This window comes from Panthera pardus, unplaced genomic scaffold (assembly GCF_024362965.1).
Source record: "Panthera pardus isolate Hobbes unplaced genomic scaffold, ASM2436296v1 HiC_scaffold_11, whole genome shotgun sequence".
Taxonomy (NCBI): domain Eukaryota; kingdom Metazoa; phylum Chordata; class Mammalia; order Carnivora; family Felidae; genus Panthera; species Panthera pardus.
Window position 1 is genome coordinate 51,797,680 of NW_026526666.1, and position 27,680 is coordinate 51,825,359.

Below are 27,680 nucleotides of genomic sequence, written 5' to 3' on the forward strand. Positions count from 1 at the left end.
TAGATTTAATCTATAAGGACAGAAGAAAACATCAAAACTTTACAAAGAACCCTTTTACCTCAAAGGATCCACAGTTTACAATTCTAGGTTTTTCGCATCCTGATACATTGCAATTAATGCCATTTTTTTGTTACTTTTTCCATTTATTTCATAATTTTCCTTATTTCTATCTGTTCACACCATTTTTGACAAGTTTGTATTATTCTATGGTCTCCAAATGTTGGGCCATTTCTAGGTAGCAATTATTCTAAATCCATCTTTGTGTAAATTGGTCTTCTTTTCCTTTTTAATTATTTCCATAAGATATATAAGTTTTATTACCACAAGCTGGATGACCAAAACATAAGGCAGATAAATTTTTTATTCCTAACAATGTCAGATTATTGCACATAAAGTTTATACTCAATGAAAATGCTATTAATAAAGAACAAAAGCTTCTGTTCCCCTTCAGTAACTGTGACAGTATCTGTTAACATGATTATTGGAAAACTGGACTAAAACAAGGAGAGTCTAAGATGGTGAGAAATTTAAGCCTCATGGCTTAAGAGGACTAAGACAGGCCTAGAAACTATTTTCAAAGATCTCACATAATATAATCAGACGTGACTCAAGGGACCAGCGTTCATGGCCATGGTTCTACAACTTAACAGCTTTGTGGTCTTGGGCAAGTCAATTTACTTTTGGTTTTCTCAATCATAAAATGAAGGCAAAATAGACCAAAGAGTCTCTGTTTTAGGATTCTGTGATTTTAGGTTGTTTATAGGCACTTAATTTTTTTTAACTGTAGGAACAATTTTCTAACACAAAGATAAGCTTCTTTGAAAACAGTATACCTTCATTGAAGGTTTGAGCGGATCTGTGAAACATTTACCGACCCTCCACTATGTGCAAAATAGTGGTGGGAACGCAAATACGGAAACTTTCAGGAAATAAGACAAACATTTGGAAAATCGAATAACAGTAACATATGCAAGTGAGAGCTTAATAGTTCAGGTGATGGTACTATGAGATTACTTCACTGTGAAATTAATTGCTAAGTGAGCAGTACAGGGAGGCTGTTCTGTGATTTAACAAGAGGAAACTTCAGCTCTGGAGTCATGTACACTTGGGTGTGAATTCTGGCTGCTTCACTTACAATCTGTATGCCCCTGTATGACTAGGGGCAAGCTATTTAATCTGTAACTCTGTTTCTCCTCTTTAAAATAGAACAGATAATAGTAGTATCTATGTTGAAGGCTCATGGTGAACATCAAGTGGAATAATATTTGTGGAGCCCTTAGCATAGCGTGCACTTGAAAAACATGCTATTGTTGTTATTGTTGCTTTTGTTGTTGTTATTTTGTCTGGGTGAACTTTCCAAGGTTGTTGAATTAGAGTTGGTTCTTTGAAGGTGAGTAGTTATTTAGGCAGAAAACAGAGAAAGATGATATCACAAATGGTATTCTTCACTGAGCATGGAGATAGACTAGTAATTGTAGGTTTCTTCTATCACTAAGATTCTGTTATCATAAGAACAATGAATTCTGGGCATGCATACTTAGTTTTCTTGCAGATCACCCAGGTGGCTATTATATATGTGAAAGTTGCTTGATATGATGCTTGGACCATTAGGACATAAAAGCTGGTTGAATGCATGTTTTCTTTTATTCATTCAAATGTGAATCCCTGTAATAATTAAGCACCCTGCTAAGTGCTGAGTGTTATGACCCTCCCTTCATGGAGCTTATAGTATGGACATAAGTGAAAGATAAAAGGCACTATATGAAGTTAGAGAACAGTTTAATATTATGATTATTATGTTACTGTTAATGATTATTTTTAAAGAATTCAAGGTAAAACAGTATTTATTATGTATATCTTTCAACATAATAAAATATCAAACACTAAGATGGCTTTTTTTCTTCATACACTGAAGAGATGAACAAGTTCCATATAATTATCTCTGTTTCACTAGCTCAAGTCACCCTGCTAGAAATCAGTACAGCTAAAATTCGATTCTAGGTCCTGACTCGAACAAAACCAGTCGTAGTAACAAAGAAAACATCTGTACTTCTTATTGCATACCAAGAACTATTCAAGGAGCTTTACTTATATTAACTCTTTACTTTGATAACATCCCCATAAGGCAACCATCATTATTGTCCTCGTTTTACAGATGAGAATTTTGAGATTCTGAGCCACGCAGTAGCCTTGTCCACAGTTACCCAGTTAGTAAGCAGTATGAACAAAAGAGATGCAAACCTAGGATTGACTGACTCTGGATCCCACACTCTTACCTACTCTGTTCTGACAGCACAGAAGTCAGAACGAAATTATGTTAGGCACTTGATGGCGAATCTGTGGTTGTCCCCACTAGCTGTCCCACTAGCTGTGGACTTCTGACAAAATGGAAATTCTAGAGTCTCGGAAAGTGATTGGCATGCACACTTGGGGAGTTATGAGAACTGGAAAAAGGCACATAGGGTCACAGTATGTGGCAATATTTTCTCAAAGGCAGTCTTCTATGACTCTCATTACCGAGCAACATCACACACACACACACACAACCTAAGGCTAAAAAAGAATTAAATCTTCACAATGATATGATATCTTTAAAAGGTCATTAATTTGGGGAAGCATTTCCTGAACAGTCAATTGCAATATGAGTGTAAGTGCGGAGTATAGACTGTATATGTAAACATATGAAAGGAGGAAGGGGGAGAGAGAGAGATTTTTAAGAAAGATACAAAAAAAAAGCGAGGAAAAGAGGAAGCAAACTACTCAGGTATAGAAATTGAGTACAAGAAGGCAAACTTTACAAATAAATGAATGCTTGCGTGCCGGGTTGACAGCTGTCTGGTCCCACACTGCCACCAGTCAGTCGTTGGCGTGGAGGTGAGGCATGTACTCAAGGTATGCCCAAAGCAAACCTGAGCAGGGGCTCACCTCCCTTTTCTGTACCCTCTTCTTCATTTTGTGTACAGTGTTTTTCATTTTGCAATATTGAAAGAAGTTTATTCACATCAAAACCTGCTCATGAAGAGGACTTTATTTTCAGTTGTTTTAAATGTAATATGAATTCATGTCAAAAGTAGTGCTTCCCTGAGTGGTGTTTGTAGCATTTGTCTCTATGTGCTCAATAAATGGTAGTAACTACTGTTTACTGTGTCCTCGCTTTGTGCCAAAATCGTGTGATGCTTCACTTGGACTATCTCCTTTCATTCACACAACTGCCTCAGCAGGTAGGGGCTATCTTTAACAACCCTTTCTTGCCAAGGAAGAGTTGGGAGCTTAAGTAACTAGCTCAAATTCAGAGAGCAAGTAACCTATATTTTCAGTCCTGCTGCTTTGCTGTTACAGTGAACAGTCTAGGACTGTCAGAAGGTGTGGCATTCAGTCCTGACTGTGCTGCTTAGTTCATATCTGACCTTGGGCAGGTCAGTTATTCCAGCTGAATCTCCATTAAACCAGGACACTGATATCGGTGCTAGCAACCTCATCCGACTGTAGAGAGGGCTTGCACTCGTAAAAGCCCAGGCGTCAGAAGAACAACAAGCTTTACCTTCTGTTCATCTGGGGTAGGAAACAGTTGCTCTGAAGGCACAACTTGAAGCATCAATAGCAGGGGAGGGCGGTCTTGTTTGTTTGAAGACCCTTCTACCCTTGCAGTCTAGCAACCCAAATAACTGCTCATTCCTCCAGGCCTGCTGTAGGCAGGAGGGAAATGAGCCTTATGTATGTCCACAAGCAGGAATGCTGGAGATGGAACCAACAGATGGAAGGAACAGAAAGTCTCAGAATGCATAAATGAAGATAGAAGAAATTCCAAGAGTTCTATAAAGTAGTGGGAGCTGGGTTAGCTTTTTTTTTAAGTGGTTCATATTAGTTAGCATTAATAAAAAGATAATTATATTTAATTCTATGATAATTTAATAAAAAGACAATTATATTCAATTCTATGATAATTTACAGATGATATTCAATGTGGTAGTCATAAAGACAAAGAATGTTGGAATCAGATTGAAATACATTTGAATCCTGACTTTACTGTGTGACCTTGAGCAAATTCCTTAACCTTTCTGACATCCAGCTTCATCATTTTGTGAAATGGAGATGATACTTCCTACAGATGTTGCAATAATTTAATATGATGATATAGAATGTCCTTGTTATCTAAGGATAGTCAGTATCAGAAAAAAATCACTTAAAAATGAATGTATTTATGCGGTTCCTAAAATTTCATAGTGTGTAGTGATAAAAGGCTTGATTGGGACTCAAACTGTCATAGACTAAATTTGTGAAAAAAATCTCTTAACACAGTACAATCAAATAATTACTGAGTTCTTAAAATGAACAAAAATTATTTGTGTTGGTATTTCAAGAAAACGGTTCACTTTTCTGATAAAATTGCATGAGAGATTTACATACCAATCTAGGTTCAGATTCAGCTTTGATTCACGATCATAAAGCGAGCTATTATTGCAGAGGTAATTGAGAGTTTTATAAAATTTCTAAGGGCCTCTCAATCTTGATTTTTTTTGAAGTGCGTATGATGTAAGCTTTCTTTTCTTCTTTACTTATTAATAGTTTTATTTTTGCTAAACCCTCAACTGACAATGACTTTGAGTATAACCTAAAGATCTTTACACCATTGCTTTCATTGACTTTATAGAATCCTGTATTTATCCTACGATCAGCAATCCCACTTTTCAACAAATGTGCACTGTATTTGCACTGGATGTCTATTGTTTGTAAGATCAGACATTTATGGAGAAACTGATTGACTGCATTTATGTAGTGAATAGGGGTACATGCTATAGATGTTAGTGTTCATTTATGAAAAGTGATGTTAGAATTTGGACTAATGTTATAAATAAAAACTTTCATGTCATATTGGTCTTCACTTTCCTACAAAATCCAATAACTACAAAGATGCCAATAATCACACTTTGGTGAAGAGTTTTCTGCACATAATGAATGCTCAGTAAATGATAGCCATTACCATGAACAACAAGGAAAAATCTGCCTGGCAGTCACAATATATAATACATTGTTTCAGGCTCTCCTCAACACTGCATGCATGTAACACACCAGTGGTGATAAAGAGATTACAACTTCCTAGTCAGTAGAAAGAATTGTATCCAGAGAGCTTAACTTGAGAAGGTAACTTGTGCTCTTGTGACCTTGTGAATCTTAGCTGAAGTGATGATTAACAAAGCTATGTTACTTTTTCAAAAAAATTTAGGATGGGTTTGTAAGAAAAGGAGTCAAAAGAAAGTTATTACATAAAAAATTTTCTAGTTTTTTCTTCTGTACATCTTTGAGTGTTACAATTTTACATAAAGTAGTTGGTTTAAATTATATGAAATAAATATGTGTATATTGTACATATGCATATATACATATACAAATATGCAAGTATATGCAAATAAATATTTGTATGTTGGTTTAAATTATATGAACTATAGGTATGTTGTATATATGTTTGTGTGTATGCTGCACTCTATACATTAATTATTTTGTGTATTTTTGGTATATTTGTATGTTTTTGTCTATTTTAGAATTTTTGGTAGCCTAATAAATGCTCTAGCCTAATCTAATAAATAATAATGCTGGCATGAGAGCTAAATTGAGCATACACTTTTGTTCTAGGGACTTCGCTAAATGTTTTACATGTATTACCTTACATGAATCCTCACACTTTTAAGGGAAAAAAACACAGATTATTATCACTATTTTATAGATGATAAAACCAGAGGCTTCTAAAAGTTGTTTCCCCAGTTGCTACTTGGGTTTCTCATATCCCGAGATAAATAGCATCAACTTACTTGCGTGTGCCAATAAAAAGGAAAAAGGGCAAACCTTATAAAAAAAGGCATCAGTATTACTGAGTACCTGCCCTGAGCTAAACACTGTCTTTTATGCTTTACACATAGGAAATCATTTAATTACCACCAGAATCCTGTGCCAAATAGATATTACCACCTATTACAGATCAAGAAAGCAAGTCTGAAAAAAGAGTCATTTGCCCATATTCTCAGACAGTAGATGGGGGAGTCAGGATACAAGTGTAAGTCCACTTAACTTCATGCTTCTTCCATAGAAGGAGCCTCAGAGGCCTAGTCTTGCCTCACAGTGGCATTGTGTGAATTGTATCTGTTACATGCTTTTCAGTGTGCAAGACATTTCCTTTATGAAAATGAGGAACACACTTAAGAAAGTCAGCTTGCACAGAGAAGTATTAAGGATACTGAATTCTGGGTGTGTAAATGGGATTAGAATTATTTTCAGTCTTTCCCCTTGTAAGTTCCTGTTCACCTGCCCAGATATATAAATCAATGCTGAGGTGTATTTCCTACTTTTCAAATTCCACTCAGTCCAGAAACATGATCAGTTGACATTTTTGTCATGTTTTATAGAGAATGTTCTTCAAATTGGGTCTTTGCTTACAGTTCCCAAACCATCATCCAACATTAATGCCGTCTTTTGTTAACTTCCTAAAATAATATTTTTTACTCAGAAAATAAAAATATTATGCTTTGTATTCATCATCAAAGTTACATCAACCATATCCAACACAAGGACTATTGTTAAATATGGACCAAGGTGGGAGACAAAGCCATAATGAAAATGTTTCCAGTATGAGGACTCGCCTGACCAAATCCTAGACAATTTCATACAGATATTACTAAGATTTTGTTTGACCCCACATCTAAGGCTGAGCCAGCTACAGCATGGTATACAAAGAACATGAATAATGATATTAAGAGCTAATTTATATAGAGCACTTAAGTGTGATGGCCACTGTGCTGGATACTTTATATGCATTTTGTCTTCTAGTCTCAGACAGTTTTTTGAGGTACAATCCATCATTATGTACATTTTACCATTGAAGGAATCGAATCTTAGTAAAATTACATAATCTGCTCAAGGAACATGCTCTACAGTAAGAAGAAGTGCTGGGACTGAAAATCAGATCTAACTTCAACTGCATTCTTTTTTTCCCTAATTTTATTTTAGAGAGAGAGAAAGAGACAGAGAGAGAGAGAGCAGGGGAGAGGGGCAGAGGGAAAGAAAGAGAGAGAGAATCCTAAGCAGACTCTACGCTCAGCATGGTGCCTGACATGGAGCTCAATCCCACAACCTTGAGATCATGACCTCAGTCAAAATCAAGAGTCTGATGCTTAACCGATTGAGCCACCCAGATGCCCCCAATTGCATTTTTTTTTAATTTTTTTTATTTTTGGGACAGAGAGAGACAGAGCATGAACGGGGGAGGGGCAGAGAGAGAGGGAGACACAGAATCGGAAACAGGCTCCAGGCTCCGAGCCATCAGCCCAGAGCCTGACGCGGGGCTCGAACTCACGGACCCGAGATCGTGACCTGGCTGAAGTCGGACGCTTAACCGACTGCGCCACCCAGGCGCCCCGCCCAATTGCATTCTTAAACCCTACCTTATATTATCAATGTTTGCCCATTCATGTTAGTGAACTTTGTTCCAAGATCCAGCTGGGTGCACAGCATGCATCCTCAGTGGGGTAGTACCACCCCAAAGGGTATGGAAATTGGCTTTTAGGGGAAGACAAAAACATCTTCACTTTTTATGTATAAAGCACATGGATACACATGGAGTACACATCCAGATGTATAGTACATCTGTGATATTAAAATTCTACTGAGGAGCAATTAGGGGAAAACAAAAATCTAACATGACTCCCTGGGTAAGAGGAGGGGATAATGAAAAGAAAGCTTGAGCTCCACTGGTTTCCAGTTTTAAAAGAGCCATGGACGTGAATGTCCTTGTACACCTCATCATCTCTCTTGGGAAAAACTTAAAGCACCAGTTTTGCTAAACGATAATAGTTTCTTTCTTCAAACTTATGCTGAGTAAATAATATCTGCAGTGCCAGAATGATCGTGATTTAGTCAAGATACTTGGAAAAATATCTAGAAAGGACCATACATACAAAGGAAGAGTATACAGGAAAGAAAGGCTGGAGAGCTCGGTCAAGCCCGGAGAGGTATTCTTCCATGAACAACATGAGCAGTCCCTGAGCTGAGGCAGGGAGGAGGTGAATATAGTCGGCGGATTTGATATAGTCAGAGAAGCTGGAGCGAGCCTGGCTCAGGCTTCAAACCAAACAGGAGCAAGGCGAGAATACGATGGTAGGGGATGGCGACACAGGTCCAAGACACCAAGAGAATGAGCAAGGAGTCTATTAAGGAATGGGAAGAGTTAGAGGTTCCAAAAAAGACATTCGAGCACGTTTGGATAGAGGGAGTACATTTTCCTGTGCAAAATCCGGTGTGTCTTTTTAGAGAAGTGGTGGCTAGTGTATGGCCTGGGAATTGGCAACATGAGCTTTTAGCCTGCGAGAGTCTTTCTCAAGTACAAGTGGGAAACATGAAGATTTTTAAACAGGAACAGGACATTCACCAAAAAACCATAAGTGGCTAAAAAAAAAAATACGAAAAGCTCAGCCTCACTAGTTACCAAAGAAATGCAACAGGAAGAGAGAAATTTTTACCCTTTCAGATCAGAAAAGATCTAAACCAACACTTGGTGAGATAGGCACTGCAAAATCATGTTAATGGAAGTAAAAATTGGCATAACTTTTCTAGAAAGCCACTTGACCATGTGTACCACGAGCTTTTAAAAGCTGCACAATTTTGGGGTGCCTGGGTGGCTCAGTCAGTTAAGTGTCCAACTTCAGCTCAGGTCACGATCTCAGGGCTCATGAGTTTGAGCCCTGCGTCGGGCTCTGTGCTGACAGCTCAAAGCCTGGAGCCTGCTCCGGATTCTGCGTTGTGTGTCTCTCTCTCTGCCCTTTCCCTGCTCATGCTCTGTCTCTCTCTGTGTCTCAAAAATAAATAAACATTTTTAAAAAAAAGTTTAAAAGCTGAACAATTTTAGCCCATAATTCCAATTTTAAGAATCTATTCTAGAGGCTCCTGGGTAGCTCAGTTAGTTGGGCATCTGACTTCAGCTCAGGTCATGATCTCACAGTTGGTGAGTTTGAGCCCCGTGTTGGGCTCTGTGCTGACAGCTCAGAGCCTGGAGCCTGCTTCGGATTCTGTGTCTCCTCTCTCTGCCCCTCTCCTGTTCCTGCTCTGTATCTCTCTGTCTCTCAATAATATATAAACGTTACAAAAAAAAAAAAAAAAGAATCTATTCTAAGAAAATATCTTCAGGCCAAAGAATTATATGCAAAGATGTCATTGCATATGGGAAAACTTGGAGCAATTTAAACGCCTAATAATTGAAGTGTAATAAATCGTGATTCATGACAATGAAATGTTACGCAGATGTTAACAAGTTTTCAGTAATTAAAAATGGAGCGGAAAACAGTCACATATCACATTTTCCCAATTAGGCTGGAAAAAGGGAAAATATTGATATAACTGTGTTGATAAGGGCATGGAAAAAATTGTTAATCATAATGGTGGTATGAATTTTTGGAGACACATTTGGCAGTAATGTAGTAAATATGTTTAAAATGTGCATACCCTTTAATATAGCAATTCCATTTTTAGCAATTTATCTTTAGGATAAATTAAGACAAGTAATGAGGATATAGGTTTAAGGCTGCTCATTGCACCATTTTACATAATAGCAATAAAAAGGTAAAAATCTAAATATCCCTTCACAGAAGATAAGTACATGAATATAATACTATGGAACCATTAGCATGGTTATACAGATGTATGTGTACATATACATGTATATATATGCGCACATACATGTATACACACACACATTCTGCACATGGTAAAATGTAACTGAAATGGCTACCATTGGGGCGCCTGGGTGGCTCGGTCGGTTAAGTGTCTTGACTTTGGCTCAGGTCACCATCTTGCGGTTCATGATTTTTATAGTTCTAGGATCTTTTTTCCCCTTCAGCTTTATTGAAGTATAATTGAGAAATAAAATTATAATAAATTTAAAGTGTACATCATGATGATTTGATACACATATATATTGTGAAGGGATTCCTTCCATCTGGTTAATTAACACATCCATTGCCTTACATTTTTGTGTGTGTGAGAACATTTAAGTTCTTTTACAAAAAATTTTTTTTAAATATTTATTTTTGAGAGAGAGAGAGAGAGAGAGAGAAAGAACGAGCAGGGGAGGGGCAGAGAGAGAGGGAGACACAGAATCCGAAGCAGGCTCTCGTCCCTGAGCTGTCAGCGTGGAACCTAATGCAGGGCTCAAACCCACCTGCTGCGAGATCAGGACCCGAGCCAAAGTCAGACACGTATCTGAGTGGCCCAGCTGCCCCACTATGAGCTATTTTAAAATACATATTAAGAGGAGCACCTGGGTGGGTCAGTCAGTTAAATGTCTGACTTTGGCTCGCTCAGGTCATGATCTCATGGTTCGTGAGTTCAAACTCCACATCAGATTCTTTGCTGTCAGAGCAGAGTCTGCTTTGGATCCTCTGTTTGCTCTCTCTCAAAAATAAACATTAAAATAATAAAATACATTTTAATAGCATGGTGGACATTATCATATACTAAAATAAAAGGATGCATAATTATGAAAGTATACACTATACATGCAGACACACACACACAGTCACATCACATGAAAAACTTTGGAAATGAAATACACCAATGGTAACAAGGGTTACCTATGATTATTAGACTTATTTTCTTTATATTTTTCTGATATTCTAAATTTTCTAAAAAGAGGCTGCATTACTTTGATATTGTGGCAAAAAATATGAACAGAAATTGGAAGTTAGATCTCAAATATCACTGGGGTTTCTACATTTCTCCGTTATTTATTTCTTGAGTAGTTCTTGTTCTTACACTCTGAAAATGGATGCTGGTAATTTTGAACACTACTGAAAGTTATTCCCCTAGAAGGCTGATATTTATGAATGGAGAGGCATGAAAAATATTATTGTAATCTGACTGTCTGAAAGCCTGTAATTTGAACTGCCAGTATCATGGGGAATGGGCCATGAGCAGAGTCCAAAAAAGGCAAAATCTAAGGAAAGGAGTAATCAACATTAAATAACTCATGATTCCTCTTCCCAGGCTCATGCTTAACAATGACAATGGCAGCTCTTGAAAGTCACCAATACATCCTTGAAAAATTAATGTCACCCTTGCTCCTTTGTGACACTTCTCCAGAATAACCTTTTGTGTTCTCAGAGGCATATTTCAAGCCTCTAAATCAGATTGTACGAGAAGGCATGCAGTAATTATTTTGAATATGAAACCAAGAAACACAATTGTAAATAGCACACACTGTGTGAATGTGTGCCAGCAGGAAAAGAAACCCAAGGCCAAATTTACTCATGTCCTGGTGACTTAATACAGCATAGCCAGAAGAAGTGGAACAAGTCCATGAAAACTCCTGTCTGCTAACAGTCCATGCTCTAGCAGAAATTATTACCACATGCATGTTGCAAAATAGCTGAAGACAAAAAAGGGTGGAAATCTTAAGGGCAACAGCTTCTCTTAAAGCTTTGCCTTAAATGCCTTATCTTGATGAGTCCAAATCAATCTCTGAGTTAATAAATGCAGTAATGAGTGCAAAATTCTTAGCACATATTAAATATTCATTAATGCCAATTAATTTTAATGCCAATTTTAGGAAATGATTACATATGTATAGTACTTTATAGTTTACAAAGGCCTTTCACAAATAACTAAAATCTCTTATGGTTATTTGTGGTGCTTATTAAATATATTCATTCCACACACATGAAATAGCTTAGAAATAGGAGATTCTCTTGGGGCACCTGGGTGACTCATTTAGTTGGGTGTCCGACTCTTGATCTGGGCTCAGGTCATGATCCCAGGAATGTGGGATTGAGCCCCGCGTTGGGCTCCATGCTAAGCATGGGGCCTGCTTGAGATTCTTTCTCTCTCTCTCTCTCTCCACCACCCCCTGCCCCCTGCCTTTTGCCCCTCTCCCTGCTTGTACTTGCTCTCTCGTGCTCTCCTAAAAAAAAAAAAAAAAGAAAAAGAAGAAATGGGAGATTCTCTGGAGTCTTGACATGACCTCTTTGAACCACTTCTTCATTCAATATGCCAGCTTTCCTCTCTGAAGGGGTGGTCAGGGGTTATCCTCTGTCTGGGGTAGCCAGAGTCCAGAGTACAATGGTATGGGCAGCCTTAATTTGTGGATAGCTCTTCTTATAGGACACATAATAATAATGAAAAGAAAGCTCAGCAACTCTGCAAAGGTAAAGCAGTCCCCCTGGCGATTCTTAGCTTCTCCATTCTCTTCTCAGGGAATTTGAAATTCCTTGTCAAATATGCTGAAATGCCATGATTTACAAATCCTTTAATAAAAGAGACGGTAACAGATTTTCTTCCCGCATCTCCCATCAGCATTAGCACAGCACCCTGAGGAGTGTATCACCAGGCAGATCATTAGTCTCAACAAGTCAGCTTTAATGATAGGCTCTGGAGGAAGCAGGGGGTGTATAGCAGGGAGGATGATGCATTCTGCTTCCAAATCATTCTCTTCCTCCATAAGCAGTGGGGGAAAGATTGCTCCTTGCCCCTGCTGACAAGGAGGGAGGCCATGTCAAGTTGCCACATGTTTTGTGTGGAAGAGGACTAGAGTGCTACAACCCAATCTTCTCCAAAGCAGACAAAAACTAAACAAAACACAGCCATGTTACAAGCAAGGGAAGTATGAAGTTGGAGAATAGTGCTAATAGCTAATGGTTATTGAGTGCTTCGCATGCATTGACTTCAGTACTTGACAATTGAATCTTGACAACAACCTTATGCACTAGGTGCTATCGTTACTCCAATTTCCATAGGAGGAAACTTGAGACTTAGAGGGGTTAAGTAAGTTACCTATAGCTGAGGCTAATGCCAGAGCCAATGTGGGGATTTGCATATGTGCACATTTGCCTCTCTCTCCATATATATGTGTATATACATTCTCTCTCTCTCTCTCTTTATATATATATGTGTGTGTGTGTGTGTGTGTGTATATACATATATATATAACATATATTTTCTTTATTTGTGTGTGTGTGTGTGTGCATGTGTACATGTGTATGTGCTGAAAGCAAACGGATATAAGTTAATTGGAGACTTTTTTACTATTCTCAATATCTAGGATAATACCCAATACACCTTTAGGTTAACATTGTTACATTACATAAGATTTTATATCAGAACTCTAACTGAGCAACATTTTATATCTCTTCAAAGCAGACTCTATGTAGACTTTCATCTTTTCTTTTGGAAGCTCTCCCTATCTTCTAGGCCAGGTTAGGTCTCCATCGGGTGCCTCCAAAATACCTATCTCTCAGATATAACAATCTCTGGACATTATTGTAGCTACTTGTTTAATGTCTGACTTCCATGCTCCATGAAGATGTTCACTCTGTTCACTCTTTTCCCTATCACATACCTACCTATTGCAGAATTAGTACATAGAGAAAACCATAGCATTTTGCTATCCATCCATCATGATCAATTTTGTATATATATATGTGTATATAAACATCTGAAGACAGTCCTGACTTCTGCGAAAGAGTATTAACTATGAGCACATCTAGGCATGTACATATTGGAGCTACCATGAAGAGTATTTCGAGTCAAACTCACATGACAGATGCGTCTATATGTGTATTATGGGGATAGGTAGGGAACATTACACTATTTTGCAAGAGTTCCTACTATATGGAAGAAGAAAAATGAAGTATCCTACAAAAAAATTCTCTTCTATTCAAAAGCAAAGAAATTCAAAATTTATTATTCAATTATTTTTAAGGCTTATACAAGTCATTACATTGTTTTTGATGTATACAACAAATACTGAAAGTATCCTTCGTCTCATATTATGTTCACTTTTGAGTGTTCACATCTGTGTGTCAGAAGGAGGAAAAAGGATGTAAAGATAAAAGATTGTAAGACAGATGAGAAGGACACACACCCAAAGAGGACAAAGGCTTTGAAGGGAAGCAGTTAGGAAAAGGAGGCAGTGCATCAGCTGTATGTTGACTTGTATTTGCAACAACAGCTATCTGAAAGTTGGTATTTTCCCTCTAGGCTTGATGTCTGCAATTTTCCTATCTGATACTTAGGTTAACAGTCATGAGTGCAACTGGGTCAGCCAGTTAGGCATTCTCTTGAGCATGAACAACGGAGAGACAAAAGATAAGCAAAAGATCTAGGCATGTAATATATTCTACAAAAACATATCCACTGAATACCATGCATTAAAAATTAATGGAGCACCTGGGTGGCTCAGTCAGCTAACCACATGACTTCAGCTCAGGTCATGATTTCGCAGTCTGTGAGTTCGAGCCCCATGTTGGGCTCTGTTTTGACAGCTCGGAGCCTGGAGCCTGCTTTGGATTCTGTGTCTCCCTCTCTCTCTGCCCCTCCCCCGCTCACACTCCTTCTCTCTCTCTCTCTCAAAAATAAATAGATATTAAAAAAATTAAAATATAGTGTTTGTGTGGCTATTTAAAGAAAGGATACAACAGAGAAAGTTCTAAATCACTATGCATTCTTTTTCCAATATGGCTTCTGAATGCAGGCGTGCCCCAAGGTTAAACCCTTACCTCCATGGATTCAGCCCTTATCTCTAAGCAAATGACTCCCAAAGTTCCACAGTCTGTTTACTCCTTAACTCATCTACATGGAACATATGGGCCTTAAAGTTGAGAAGTCCCAAAAGCAATTCATTTTTTTCTAACCAAATCCTAGTACTCTTGGAGACCCCTTTCTCCTGGCTTACAATAGCACCCCTCTCTCCGTGTCTCAGGATGGAAGTTTTCACTCCTTTCCACAACCTAGTAGATTTCAAATGATTTACTTTAACTGAAGTAATTCAATTGACAGACAGTTCTGTCTGTCCCTACTACTTCTCTTGAACTACTTCAGTAAATCCCCAAATTTCTCCCTGCCTCTAATCCTAAAAGTCAAAGATGATCATACCACGTCCTCTCCCATAAAATTCTCAAAAGTTTCACCTTGCATAGGGATTGTATTCAAATTTTTCTCAGTATATAAAGTCTTTTAGAATATGATCTCTACCTATTTTTCAAGATATTTTTAAAAACATTCCTCTCCTCTCCCAGTGTTTACCAGTTCTGAATATAATCTAGACATCGCTCACCTGAATGTCTTTGCTCAAATCACTTCTTCAAGTTGGGACACTCTTAGCTGTCTGAAGCTCTTTCCCTTAACATCAGCCAGCTCAAGTCTCTCTGCTTCCAGAAGTTATCCCAGATTCTTCCTGATTAGAAGTCTATCCATTATTCATACATTTCCAGCACTTTTTTACATACTATTACAGCATTTGCTGTAGCATGTCTTTTATAAGGAAGTGCCTTCTTCCTCTATTTCTTGTGAATTTCTAGAAGGCAGAAACCATATAACTTTACCTCCATCACTCCTGCATAGGGGCTTGGAGTTATGAGGAACTCATGGACAGCTCATTAACCACTGAAGGAGGAATGCATGAGTGAATATTCTTTACCTTTTCTATTCTATTCATCATTGACCTTAGTTCTTTTTTCGTGCTCAAGGGAACAATTTAACTTATGTTTTAGGTTTGAAACTTGTCTACGTAGGGCAACTCTTCTTTCTGCAGCTTTGTGCTGACCTCATTAGTTCTCTATTTGGTAACCCCAGTCAGATGGGAAATGCCATCATACAATCTACTTCTGTGCCCAGGCATGTGTAATTCAAACTCTGGGTTCATCTCCTTTGCTGGGGAGTAAAAAATCTTCAGTCTTGAGCAAATCAAGGCAATCTAACATTTACGCATTTTAAAGTTATTGAATTATCCATTTTCTTTTGGGTGAGGGACATTTTCAGAAACATCTATGTATTTAGGATTGTTATGGCCATAAGAGAAGAAAATACACCATCAGTGAGTCTGATGGAGATACAAGAGAAACCTCCCAGACATGGTCACACCACACACCCACAGGGTTACTTTGGAGAGCGGGAGAATAGTAGACACAAGAAACGAAGTCATCTTGGGTACAGAACTTTTTTGGCCACTTTCCTTAATTCTCCTCATTCAGTTTGAATGCAAAGTCAAAGTATGAATAATAAGAACTTTACAGAGCTATCAAACCATAATAAGATATGGAGGAACCTTACATACGTACTACTAAGTGAAAGAAGTCAATCTGAAAAGGCTACATATCATATAATTCCAATTATGTAGCATTCTGGAAAAGCAAAAACTGTACAGACAGCAAAAAGATCAGTGGTTTCCAGGGGTTGAGGGCCAGGGGAGAGATGAACGGAGGATTTTTAGGGTAGTGAAAATACTCTGAATGATATTATAATGGTGGATATACATCATTATACAATTGTCCAAATCCATAGGATATAAAATACCAAGAATGAATCCTAATGTAAACTATGGTCTTTGAATGATTATGATGTATGATGTATGGAATGTAGGTTCATCAGGTGTAAAAAATGAACTACTTTGGTGGAGGATGTTGATAACGGGAAGCTGTGCATGATGGGGGCAGGGTACATATGGAAAATTTCTATACTTTCCTCTAAATTTTACTGTGAATCTAAAACTGCTCTAAAACATAAACTCTTAATAAAAACAAAATAAACCAAAAACGTTTCACGTTATATAGTACATTCAAACAAAAAAAATCTATCTTACTTGATTTTCCTGTCTTGCAAAGTGGTTATTATAAAACAGAGGCTCAGAGACATTAAATTCTCAAGGTTACATGGTTATTGGTCAGTCAAGATTTGAAAATTATAGTAGTTGGGAACATTGGTTTTGTAACTCAACACTTAACTCGCTCTGAACCAATTCACTCACTTACTAGCTGTGTTATCTTGTGAAAGTGACCTAAAATCTTAGAGGCTCTGTTTACTCATCTGTAAAGTGTGAGTACAATGGTGCCCACATCATACAGTTACTGTGTGGGTTTACATGAGCGTATGGATACTGAGTAATTAGCACAAGATGTGGTCCATGATAAGGCCCTTATCAGCGATACAGCATCAGAAGTATTGGCATCAGCAACAGCACCCTGGATATGCTGAATCCAAATAAAATGATCTTCTCACTAGCTAGGTACCCCTTGCTTGGTGACTCAAAATAGAAGATACCACCTACTCTTATGCTGTCTCACAACTATTTAAATGGATAGAATTCTGATATAATTCTGTACATTCATGTCCTCCCTAACAGCCTGTTCAATTTGGCCTAGACATCAGGGCAAAAACAGGGAACATTTTGCTGACCACGATATTAAGAAATACATATTTGGTCTTTTGTTCCAGTTCCTGGCAATAGAGCTCCTAAACTCCCCGTAATTTCTTGAGTAATAAGGGTGAGAGGGGGAGTCTTTTGTTATTCCAAATAAGCCTCCTTCAGCCATACTTGAGTTTATACTAATGAGGAGACTCTTGGAGGATGGGGCTCCTTGCCAGAGAGAAACAATCATGTAATTAGATGATTGGAACTTTCTGTCCCATCCCCCAACCTCTGGAGAGAGGAGAGAGCCTGGAGATAGACTTACTCACCAATGATCAATCATGCCTATGCAAACAGCCTCCATCAAACTCCTGAACAATGAGGCTTGGAGATCTTCCAGTTGGATAAACACATCAAGGTACTAGAAGGGTGGCATACTCAGAGAGGGCCTGGAAGCTCCATGCCCCTTCCCAGACCTTGCCCTATCTATGTCTTTCATCTGGTTGTTCCTGAGTCGTATCCTTTATAATAAACTGGTAATAGAATGTAAAGCTCAGCTCTGTGAGCTATTCTGACAAATTACTAAACCCAAGTTGGGGGTTTGTAAGAACCTTCAATTTATAGCTGGGCAGTCAGAAGCACAGGTGACAACCTGGGACTTGAGATTGGCATCTGAAGTCAGAAGCGGGCAACTCATTTTTTATGAAGAAGCAACATGAATTCTGAAACCCTCAGCAGATCTGCCGGGTGGAACATTTTTACGGTTCAGCTTCACTTGGATGTTAACAAGTTAGGCTATTTAAAAAAGCTCTCTGTGTCCTTCAGTTATTAATTGAAAGGATTTCACATTTTTTATTTACCATAGAGTTTACACACAGACATTAAGAATAGCTAGGGAGTGTGATTGTAATATTTTTCAAGAAGATGGTCTTGCATCACTGCTTGTCGTGTTTCTATGTATTTTCTCTTAACCTGGTTGTACTTAACACTATGGTTTGCAGAGTTGGGTGCTCAATAACTTCACCACGTTGTTGACTGAAAAGGGCCTACACTGAGGTAGGGACAATTAGTGGCCACTTCCCACTTGGACAATATTGTAAATTTAGCAAAACAGTTGCTTCCCAGAAAACTGGTCACACCTTCCAATTTTCCTTCCCCTAGTGACTCTCAGATGAATAAATTAATATCCTTCCGGCCACACGTGAAACATGTGGCATGTTTGCTTCTTGCAGGATGTTATTTCCTTACCTTTGTCAGGGTAAGGAAAGTTGAGTGGTCCATCTCTATGACTGCATCATAGCAATGATCAAGTAGGGATATTTAAGACCCTACTGAAGGAAGTCAGAAGTTTAAAATGTCCAAAAGTTCATTCTTTTCACATAGACAACGTAATTCCAAAGAGGGAGGTATAGCTGCTGTTGGATTATTGGAACCATTCCAGAAACTTATTTTTCCTCCATGGGGTCTAGAAAAGAACTTGAATGTAGGCTAGTGCTAGTGCACTATGAACGGAGTGGACACGAGACCAGGAGTCTCAGTGAAGTCAAAGATAAGGTATAGTCAGGAGACTGGAGAGCTGGAAGGTTAGGAGATTTGGGGAAACCCACCAGAACCACTGCCCTCAAGGGACTGTTGTTTATAAGACTGAATGAAGTCACGTGTGCAGAGCATCATCCTAGGTCTCCAGCTAGGCCACCTGGGTTTAAATTCCTACTGTGCCTCTTTCTGGCTGCGTGATCCTGTGAAAGTTATTTATATTCTCTGAATCTTAATTTCTTCATCAGTGAAGGGTACAGATGAAGTCACATAATAGTGGGACATACTTTGCACATGGTGAGCACTGAGATATTATTTATTATTACTCATTACTTTTATTACTTCAGGTTCCCCTATTTTATTTTTCTCTGTAGAACTTACTACCATCTCCGTGGCACACATTTTCCTTATTTATCTTTTTATTTTGGACTCTCCACATCAGAATGTAAGCTCCATGGTGACAGGGATAGTTTTCTGTTTTGCTTCCTACTGGGGAGTGCTTACACAGTACTAGCACACAGCACTACTCGATGCATATTTGTCAAATGAAAAAAAAATCACCGCCTCAGTGCAGCACTTGGTGTACAGAAAGGGTGACTAACTGTTGGTAATTATGAGGTATACAACGTGATACTTGCCAGTGGGGACCATTGACAAGATGTAGCCAGAGGTGTGGATTACTGAGTGGTGTGAAGAGAAAGTCTGTTGGAGCTGCAGAAGTCAAAGAGACCCTAAAGCCAGGGTCTTGGATGGGTCACACACATCAATCTTTGTCACAGGATAAAGTTAGTGAGCAAGGTGAAGAAGAGGGTGAAAAGGAGCTCCAGCATCTCTAAGCCTGCAGTTAAGGAATATTCTGCAGCTAGTGGACAGCAGTAAGGAGCAGTAGGAGGTGGAATTATCAGGTGGCTCTGGAAGTGGCAAGAAGGTATTGGGAGAATTGAAACACCGCCTCTAGTCCCATGACATATGGCCCACAGAAGACTGGAGTACTTTCTGTGAAGAGTGCTACAGAAGTGATGGTCCCTGGAGAGAGCTGGGATTCAGTTAAGGAAACAGGTGGGCGAAGTTGGCAGACAGCCTGCGAATGTAGAGGAGGGTGTTGCTAAGGATGTGACATTCCCGAAGGCGTGATAGGGGTAAGAGCAATAATGGGAGCACAGAACTTTCTAGAGATGAGTGTGCAAGAGCCTCCATGCACAGAGGATGGAGATGATATTCAGACACAAGGACACTTGAGAATGGTTGCAAGGGGTTTTTTTTGTGTCTTTTTTTTTCATGACCAGATACAAGATGATTTTGTAGTTAAGTAAGCTAATCAAGGAAAGGGACAGCACATTTCTGGAAACACCTTGATGTTAAAATGCTCTAGGGAATTGTTCAAATACCTAATAGTCACATCTTCTACTTGTCATGGAAATATCTTTCCCTTCCTTCCGTCTCAGAAGAATACTTGAAAACTTCAATAGGATACACTCTTGGATGAATTAATTTAAAAAGTCACTACCTTTTGTACGCTTTACTTTTTTTTTTAAAGCCCAACTTTAATAGGTTAAGATTTTAGTGAAATTGTTTGTAAAAGTGAAACACTAAGAAAAGCTTTGGAACTCTTGTGAGTTAGAACCATTGTTTTAACACTTTTCTATATTTCTTGTTAAATCAAATTTGGAAGTATGAAGCATAGCATGTTTACCTCCAAATAAATTCATAAGCCAATGCTCATTAGTTGGTTGGTTGGTCAGTGGCTCAAACACTTACTGAGTAAGTACAATGCCTAGAGCACTATAAGAACAAATTAATGAATGAGACCAGCTAAGGTTTTGAACACTATTTAGATGCCAATAAATAATAATTTGAAAGCTATTTAGAACAGATGGATATTTTGAGCTGGGAATCTTTTTTCTTCTTCTGTATTCCCTGAATGAAGAATTGAAGAAAATGATAATATGAATAAACAAATATGGGTAAAAATCAGGGTGCCCTAGAAGAATATGCTAGAAGTGCTACTCAATAAAACATGTTGAATGACAGTCCGTTGGGGTAGGGGTACTATTCTCAATGCAATTTAACATGTCATCATTTCTGTGTTATTTATCATCACAGCAGAAAATTAAAAAAATCCTTCCACGTTGCACTAGCTAAAAATACCTGAGACTACTGTGCATGAATGGTGAAAACAAACCTTCTCCATTCTTAAGACATGGCCATTCTTGCTCAGGTGGTAAAGTGTCATGTTTAGTTTCTCCTAAGTCCCGAAGTTCATTTTAATGTACTTTGTCTGCATAAACATTTCTTAATGAGATAAGTAGGTACATATATTTGTGATAAGGCTGCTCCTATAGTCCCTTGGGAAGCCTTTTCTATACTTCCTTGACTTGAGCAAAGTCCAGCATGAAGGTAACACAGCACTAGAGATTCTGATTTATTTCTATTTAAACTCCTTGTGGGGCACCTGGGTGGCTCAGTTGGTTAAGTGTCTGACTTTGGTTCAGGTCATGAGCTCACTGTTCATGGGTTCAAACCCTGCATCAGGCTCTGTGCTGACATACAGAGTCTGGAGCCTGCTTTGGATTATCTCCCATTCTTTCTGTCCCCCCAATCATGCTGTCTCCATTTGTCTCTGAAAAATGAATAAACGTTTAAGAAAAAAAAAAAAAAAACTTCTTGCATCACTCTCTTGGTCCAAATTAAGATGCTTAAGAAATTCAGATCTTACTAATTAGAATGGCAATGTTACCAACTTTAGATACCTAATATTATATTTTACCTTATACTACATATTATTATTATATTTTCCTGAAATGGAAAAAAGATGTAGTTCACATTATGTTATTCTACACAGTTATTAATACTTATATTTATTTGATAATACATATTTTTTTAAAAAATTTTTTTTAACGTTTTATTTATTTTTGAGACAGAGAGAGACAGAGCATGAACGGGGGAGGGGCAGAGAGAGAGGGAGACACAGAATTGGAAGCAGGCTCCAGGCTCTGAGCCATCAGCCCAGAGCCTGACGCGGGGCTTGAACTCACGGACCGGACCGCGAGATCGTGACCTGAGCTGAAGTCGGCTGCTTAACGGACTGAGCCACCCAGGCGCCCCGATAATACATGTTTTAAAAACAAGCCAACAGTCTAAAATTGTCTTTAGATGGGTATCTCCAAAGAAGTCTCTTTCTCTTTCTATTTAAAGAAACCCAAACTTAAACACAAACAAATGAGCCAATAGATACTTTAAAACCAAAATAAATGGAAACAACAAACACCGTCCACATTGTTTTTTACTGAGCCCCAAATACTTGAGGGTAGGCAGTAGTGTATTGTTTAGTTTCTTGGTTAAAACAGGGTAAACTACAGTTTCAGCTGTGGCCAAACTGAACCAGAGATAGGCCTTTTACATATGCAGGTATTTGCTGTACTTTGGGATTACCAACCTATTCAACTGTAGCTTTTCCTTTTGAGATGTGCTGATCAGTAAAAAGACACCTGGGCACGTTTTAGTTCCATCTAACCCAAAGAGAAAGTTTAGAAGGTCCTAAGTTGTGGATTTTGCATTATTACAAAAGTAATACCTGCGGAGATGAAGGCTTCTGACATCATGTGGGAAACATGAATCATCCCCGAAAACAACCTTTGCTTGACAATAGCTAGGCCTCTGATATCTTCTGAGTCCTCTTTAGCATATGAAAGTCCTTTGGGAAGCCTCCATTTTGTCTTTACCTCCCTTAACTCACTCATCACAGCCCCAGTACAGCTCTTTCCGGCCACAGGTCCTGTCCCTGTGCTTTAATAAAATCACCTTTTGCAATCAATCAATCAATCAATCAATCAAATGGTAGAAAGTAGGGGTTTAAGTGATAAATATTTATGGGTAAGAGGGCCCACAAATTAAATTACTTAAACTTTCCCCACAATTAGCTTAAGTAGGACTTTTTACCAAATGCTTGGCCTGTTAAAATGATTCAGAATTTAAATATAAAACAGAAGATTGCTCATCCTTAATTCAGAATATAAAAGTATCCAACACGGAGGTTAAATATCTGACATTAAATATATTCTCCTTAAACTTCTAAAATGGCGGGTCCAGTGACAATTATCCATCTTACTGCAGCCACGTCCGGTGCAATTTCAGAAGATGCAAACAGAACTTACGAAAACACCCCTTTTTGTTCTTTTCCTCATTTTTCTGATCTCCCATGCAGCATTCCTTGTCATAAGAACATGTATACGTACTCATGTTTTACATTAATGGATATTGCATCAGAAACATTAATTGTTCAAAACAAAATTAAAAGCCAATTCCAACCCAAAATATCCTTACGTTTGTTGTATTGCATTTGCAAAAGAGTAAGGAAAGGGCCCTGGTTGACAGAGTTAAGTTCCTTGTCCAAAAAAGGTGTTGTTTTTTGTTTTGTTTTGTTTTTTAATTTAACACAAGTAACCAATATTAACTGCAAATCAGCTTGTTTTTTTTAATGTGTTTTTTTTAGTATGAAAAATGGAAGATCCCATACAAACCAAATTCATGTTGTATTTTCTTTAGTGTTTAATAGTTTCCAAGTAGCCATAGCATTTGTACACAGAAAGTGGGACCAGGTCTTTTGAAGAGAACTGGGATTTGGAAATGCAGGTGGGAAAAAAGGATGAGGGGTATAAATTAGAATCTGGTATGCTATGTACTACTTACCTTCAAAAGTCAAATAAAACTTTCCTCTGTCAAACCAAACGAGGGAAGGCTGTTCATTCTCTGTATGGCCAGGAGTTGAAGCGGGATGGGAAAGGTTAAGGAGAGGGAGAGAGAAGGACACAGTATGAGTTACAGGTCATTAATCTCACTATGGGGGAGGGCAGAGGCACTGCATGCCATTAGCGTGCAGGAAAAAGGGAAGGCTGGCAATCTATGTTTCGTTTTGTTTTTAGTTCAGGAAACAGAAAGCAAAAGCAAAGCTATGGAGGCCTAAAGGGATGGGCATGTGTTGTTGGTAGCTTGATACTTGGTGCTTGAGCGCATGGAGCAGAAGTCTTCCTGGCCATGCAGGGGCGTCAGCATATTTTAACTGCACTAGTTTGGGCAAACTCTCATTCAGCAATTGCTGTATCCATTTCATCTTCAATGTCATCCCCTTCTATATTTGCAAAAAGATAAACTCGGAGTTATGGGTTATATCAAACTTAGCTTAGGTTTTAAATGACAACAGCATTGCATATCAATTTAAAGTTCATGGAAGAAGTCACATATCTTCCGTCCCCTCCCCTGGAATCACCTTAGGCATCCAGACACAAAACACCCTTTACCTATGTACCAAAGAGAAAACAGGATTACTAACGGTGCTCTATTATATTTTAAATTAAAAAGCAGTCACTGGACATGTAATTCTGAGCAGTTAAATTATTCCTTCCTTTGTAAATTCACAAAGCAATAGCATCTCACCTTTTTCAAACCTTTTGAGAAACTGTCATGCAACCTGCTGCTTTTTAATACGTTCACTCAAAAAAAAATTTCGGTGGCATGATTTCCATGATGAACAATAAATAGGGTGCATCTGAGAGGCACCAGACACTCATGAGGTGAGTAGCATGTCCATGAAGTTTATAGCAGTCAGATGGTATAATGGCTTGGATTTTTAAAGTCTAGATATCTAGAGATCACTTGGCTAGCACCATACCTGCCAGCGTTTCACAGCACCTTTCAAACGAGGGCAGTTTGTCATAAAAAACATCATCTTCTGACACTACGAACCAAAGAAATATAAAGGAATGGAAAACAAAAACACAAATACAAATCCCAAATGAAATCAAGCAGTACACTTCACGGATTGAAACAAGAATGATATTAATGGAAAAAGGAAACAAAACCTAATATACTGGGATAATGATAGGGTATAAAAAGGTGATGTGTTTATTTCATGATGGCTCTATGAAAATGCCAGATTTCAGCATCTGTGAGTTTGGCTGAAGTCAGCTCTGTGGAAGAAATCACGTCCCCACCTTTTCAGGGAGTTGTTAAAGGCACTATCATTAATAATTGACTCGTGTAAGTGTATTTCACTCAGGCACAGTTCTCAAGTGGCCAGACATATGTCCATCAACAGAACCGCTTGGCAGAGTGCGGACAGCTCAACAAGATCACTCAGGATATGCCTTCCCCCTGCCCCAGTGGGAAAGAGTAAGCTTTCAATGAGACCATAAAAAAGGCAACAGTATAAATCTGAGGTTGCTGAATGAAGTATCCCATTTCAAACTCATTGGTATCCAAATTCAGTTTGCCTTGCACCTGTCTTTAGTAGTTATGGCCTGTTAATTTTGGACAACATTACTGTAATTCCGTCTTTGGCTATGGTATCCAGTTATGGCCAAATGTCTTTGTAAATTGATCACAACAGTTGCTCTGAACCCCAAATCGTTCCAGATCTTTGCACATAATCTCCTTTCTCCCCAACTAACAAATGCAGGTAACTGGAGTTCTATGCTATGTGATCAAAAAAAAAGCACTCAGTTCCATAGTTCTTAAGAGTATTATTACAATTTCAATAAAAAATTGAATAAAATCTGTACAAAGACCAATAAGGGAGAATCCCCCCTATAATGTAGAGAAGATAAGGTCTATAAACAATGTTTCTTGGAAAAATATTCTACTGGCTTGCCTTCCAGACTTAGGAAGTAAAGTGGGGAAAATACTTCTTTGGCATTTTTTAAGGTTCTAGGATATAACCTGCCAATCAGTTTTTAATTATAGAGGTGGCTTCCTTGGTGGGTAGAACAAGTTAATGCAATGTCTGTAACATCTGTAGGAGAGGAGGAGAGGAACAGGACAAATGGAACTGGCACTAAGAAGGACCCTCCATAATCTGTCCAGAAACTAGGAAGCAAAACAGTTACGCTGGCAGTAACTGAACGTTATAATACTCTTTCATACCTGTTAGTGCGAAATGATGGAGGATATTGCTTTCTTTTGAAGAACTAATTTCGTATTTACAATCTCCTCAAAATGAGGAGCCTGCATCATGATGAGCACGGAGTAATGTAAAGAATTGTTGAATCAGTATATTATACACCTGCCACTAATGTAACACTGTATGTTAACTAGACTAGAATTAAAATAAAAAACTTAAAAAAATAATAGAAGGCAAACTTCACACACTAAAACAAACAAACAAACAAACAAGCAAACAAACAAAAAACCAAAAAATACCACTGCAAACACCAAAATGAGGAGCCTCAAATACTGCCATTTGTTTTTTCAGCTGAAGTTATGAAAGAGGGTTGAATAACACACTCACAATTTTTTTTTTTTATGGCGGTTGGACATTGAGGGCTTAGAAGAAAACTTCATAACTAAATTGGGGAACTTAAAAGATGGGTTATTGGATAGTTCTGTGCTTGCCTTAAATACTTCAAGTAAAGTATAGAAGGAAAAATTTCCTTAAGAACTAGCCATGGAAATTGCCTCAAATTGATCTGGGATGGGGAAGCCAGATGTACAGGTTTTTCCAAAACAAATAGTAGAAAGAAAAAAAAAAAGACTAAAATTAAATGTGGGAATTTTTAATTGAGATCAGGAATATCCATCTCCAAAGGATTTTCTGTGCAATACAAGCATTTTTAGAAGAATGTTTATCCAATTCAGAATTGCCACCCAGCTTGGAGACAAAGGCTTACAGGAAATACTGTATGATTTAGATGCTATGACTAATATTTCAGTACTGAATACAAATCACTTTTGCTCAAAGTTCTTCACCAAATGAGATATCAAAATCTACCTGATACTTCCTTTGGTGCCTGTAAATGGTTACTTTTCATTCATTCAGATGTGGGGGGTGGGGTTAGAGATGCAATTGAAAATGCATAATTAACAGCGAAGGGATATAATTAAGAGTGAATTTAACAATGAAAAATTTGTCTTTATGGTAGTCTTATTGTATTGGGGTACCAAAGAAATATTTTGCAAACATATAAACAAACAAACAAACAAACAAACCCTTATCACCCATAGAAAAAAGAAAAAAGTAATAAAAATGGATATTTAAATTAGAGATAGCTCTGTTTATCTTTAAATGTCTAGGAGTTTGTTTCTTAGAACAATTTTAAACATTTTCTCTATTCCCATAATATTAGTAGGATTTTTCCCCAAAATCAAATAGTGAAGGGGTATGAGTTTTCCTTGTGCAAAAGGGGTTTCTTATATATTTCATTGATTCTGATATGTGCACTTTTCACATTTTAACATTTCTGAAATTGGGATGGGTCTTAAAATTAACGTGGTAAGAAGGCATTGCATCTTAGCTCACTTGACAGTTTTCCCTTCCTTTTTAGTCATATATAAAATAACAGTGCATCTTCTGATAGAAAGTGTCTTAAAGTCAGTGATATACAGTTCCAGAGGGGTTCTTTGTTATTTGAGTGTGGCAGTGCACACAAAGTCCTATTTTCAGGTGTGGCATCAGATTTACGACTTTGTAATCACAGCTTTCATGAAAGATTTTATGTCTAAAGTCTTTGGGGGCTGCATTTGTACAGGAATTGTGTGGGGAGATTAGGTTGGTCTTAAAAATTTAGTCCTTGAATTACGTTAAAGTTTGCCATAAGCAACTACAAATAAATATGCACAAAGTTTCCACCACACTTGCCCCAGTTTGGGCTCAAATATCATAGGAAATGTCAAAAAAGTATTATGTGGTAGGAGGGAAATGTTGAGCCACCAATCTCAAAAATTTGCTGCTGAAATTCTTTATTCCCCCCAATGCCATTTGACTACCTAAAGTTGACATTCCAAGTCAGTCATGAATAGTCGGCCCTTTTGTGCTGAACGACCAAAGCACATTCTCTCCAGAAAGAGATAAACAGCAATACACAGAAGCTGTTGGTTAGTCATTTGACAACGTATTTACTTCAGAGAGAAGTGGCTGTCAGGTGACCCACAGCAACAGGAAGTAAAGAATAGGAGAGTGAGGAAGACGAAAACCAAATAAAAATAACAGAACCAA

General features: G+C 38.0%; 1 protein-coding gene across 1 annotated transcript in view; it reads right to left on the minus strand.

Moving 5' to 3' along the window:
- The window catches only part of SGIP1 (SH3GL interacting endocytic adaptor 1), a 202,901-nt gene that overhangs the window by 31,985 nt on the left and 143,236 nt on the right, over positions 1-27,680 (minus strand). The window contains exon 19 of the mRNA XM_019448970.2: positions 23,384-23,443. Within this exon, the coding sequence (XP_019304515.2) occupies positions 23,384-23,443 (60 nt within the window). The remainder of the gene's footprint in view (positions 1-23,383; positions 23,444-27,680) is intronic.